Consider the following 2,159-nt stretch of genomic DNA (forward strand, 5'->3'; position numbering starts at 1 on the left):
GTGGTGGTTGGGGTGGTGGTGGTGGTGTTGTTGTTGCTGTTGTTGTTGTTGGTGGTGGTGGCGGCGTTATTGTTGCTTTTGTCGTTGTTGTCGTTATTACGGACCCGTATTCATAAGATTACGGGTTCGGAGGTTGTGTCCTTGGGAAAGGCACTTTACACTCCTCATTTGGATCGGTCCTTTCGGAGATGGACTTTAAACTCGAAAGTCCCGCTTCTTAAATAATCTAACAGTGTTGATCATGGTGTTAAACTTCTACCATTTTCAGACTTACGTGAACTTGGCTGACAGGTCAACTTTATTCTGAATACATTTTCCGCACAGCTCTTTCCAGTCAGCATCGGGGAACTTTTCCCTGATCGGCTGCATTCTCTCCTTTAAGATGTTACAGGCACCAATGGCAGCCTAGGCAAGTACGAGAGGGAGGTGGAAGGGTAGAATCATGTTCTAAACTCTCATCAACAAGATCAGGTCTTTTTAAGATATTACTAAAATGCTTTCTTTCGAGAACATTGTTAGGAAAACTAAAAAACCATTACACTGATTTTTTTTTAACAAAGGAAGACAGAGAGGGGGGGAGAGATTTATATGTACACACACAGATATAGGCTACACATATATCAAGAGATGAGTTCAATTCCCGAGTGGGGAGAAATTTATATCCAGAGGCCTGTCTCTGTCTGTCTGCTGAGACGCTGTGTCCCTCTCATCCTGGAGTTAGCCCTGACAAGAAAAGTCGACGCAACCACTCTCCTACATCAGCTAAATTGTGTCAATGGTGGCTATAATATATTATAGTAGTATTGAATTACAGTGAAGTCCACTAATACCAAATCTGTGGAACAACCCGATTTTCTTCGATATAACTCAATTTATTTTCAGTTAGAAAGATTGCTAAAATAGGATAAAAAAATTGTTTTTTCCTTTCGGTTAACCACTGTTTTCGGATTAACCTTGTTTGGTTAACACGAACTCTACTGTCGTTTCAATTTCTTATGAAACGGTGGGCCTGGATAGTTTCAATTGCCCAACTGCACACATCATGAGGGCAACCCTTGTCTATCTAATCACCACCAAGCATAAAGGGGGGGGGGGCAGTTACAGTGGCAACAGCAACTGCAACAACAGTGACGACGGCAACAACAACATCAACAAAAATAATTACCCCACCAACAAGAACAAAAACAACAACAAAAACAACAACAACAACTAAAACATCAAAAACGACAAAAGATACGAGGTATCACCTTCTTTTTTAAGGAACAACAATTACAGAAGCAGTAGCAGCAGCAGCAGCAACAATGTTCAAGTATTTTTTTCAACCATGATAACATCAAACAATCTTAAATCATAACTAGCATCCGGCACCAAAAAAGTGGGAATAATAATGACACCAACAACAATAATGATAACAACAACAACTACAAAAATGACAATGACGAAAACAACAACAACTACAACAATGAAAACAACAACAACTACAACAATGACAACAACATCAAAGACAACAACAACAACAACAACAACAAAAACGACGATGACTACGACACAACAACAACAAAAAACAACAGCACCATCAACAACACCATCAACAACGACAACAACAACAACAACAGCAATAACAACAACAACAACAAAAACAACGATGACTACGACACAACAACAACAACAGCAATAAAATCAACAACAGTCACAAAAACAACAGCAGCAAAAAACAACAACAATAACAACAACAACACCATCAACAACAACAAAAAACAACAATAATAACAACAACAACAACATCAACAACATCAACAACGACAACAACAGCAACAACACAAGTCGTCTCACCTGCATGGAGGATTCACTGGCGACACTTCCCCCAGATACCCAGCTGTTGGGAGAGATGATACTCTGGTTGGGCCGGATCTTCACTCTGTCTATGGGAACTCCCAGAGTGTGAGCCACGCCCTGAGCTACCTGCAGGGGTATGCGAACAAAATAAAACATACACGCGTGCATACATACATATAAACATGCATGTGCTCACACAGATACATGCATGCATACGAGCACACACATACACACACACACAACCAAATACATACATATGCTCACACACATGCCAAAACAAATGGACACAGTCGCACGTGCGCACACACACACACACACACACA

General features: G+C 40.6%; 1 protein-coding gene across 1 annotated transcript in view; it reads right to left on the reverse strand.

Annotated features, from left to right (window-relative positions):
• The window catches only part of LOC101851125 (indole-3-acetaldehyde oxidase), a gene marked incomplete at its 5' end in the record, with an annotated part of 38,817 nt that overhangs the window by 12,194 nt on the left and 24,464 nt on the right, over positions 1-2,159 (reverse strand). Inside the window, 2 exon segments of the mRNA XM_013082273.2 lie at positions 275-405; positions 1,834-1,962. Coding sequence (XP_012937727.1) covers positions 275-405; positions 1,834-1,962 — 260 coding nt within the window.

Source organism: Aplysia californica, unplaced genomic scaffold (genome assembly GCF_000002075.1).
Source record: "Aplysia californica isolate F4 #8 unplaced genomic scaffold, AplCal3.0 scaffold00166, whole genome shotgun sequence".
Taxonomy (NCBI): domain Eukaryota; kingdom Metazoa; phylum Mollusca; class Gastropoda; order Aplysiida; family Aplysiidae; genus Aplysia; species Aplysia californica.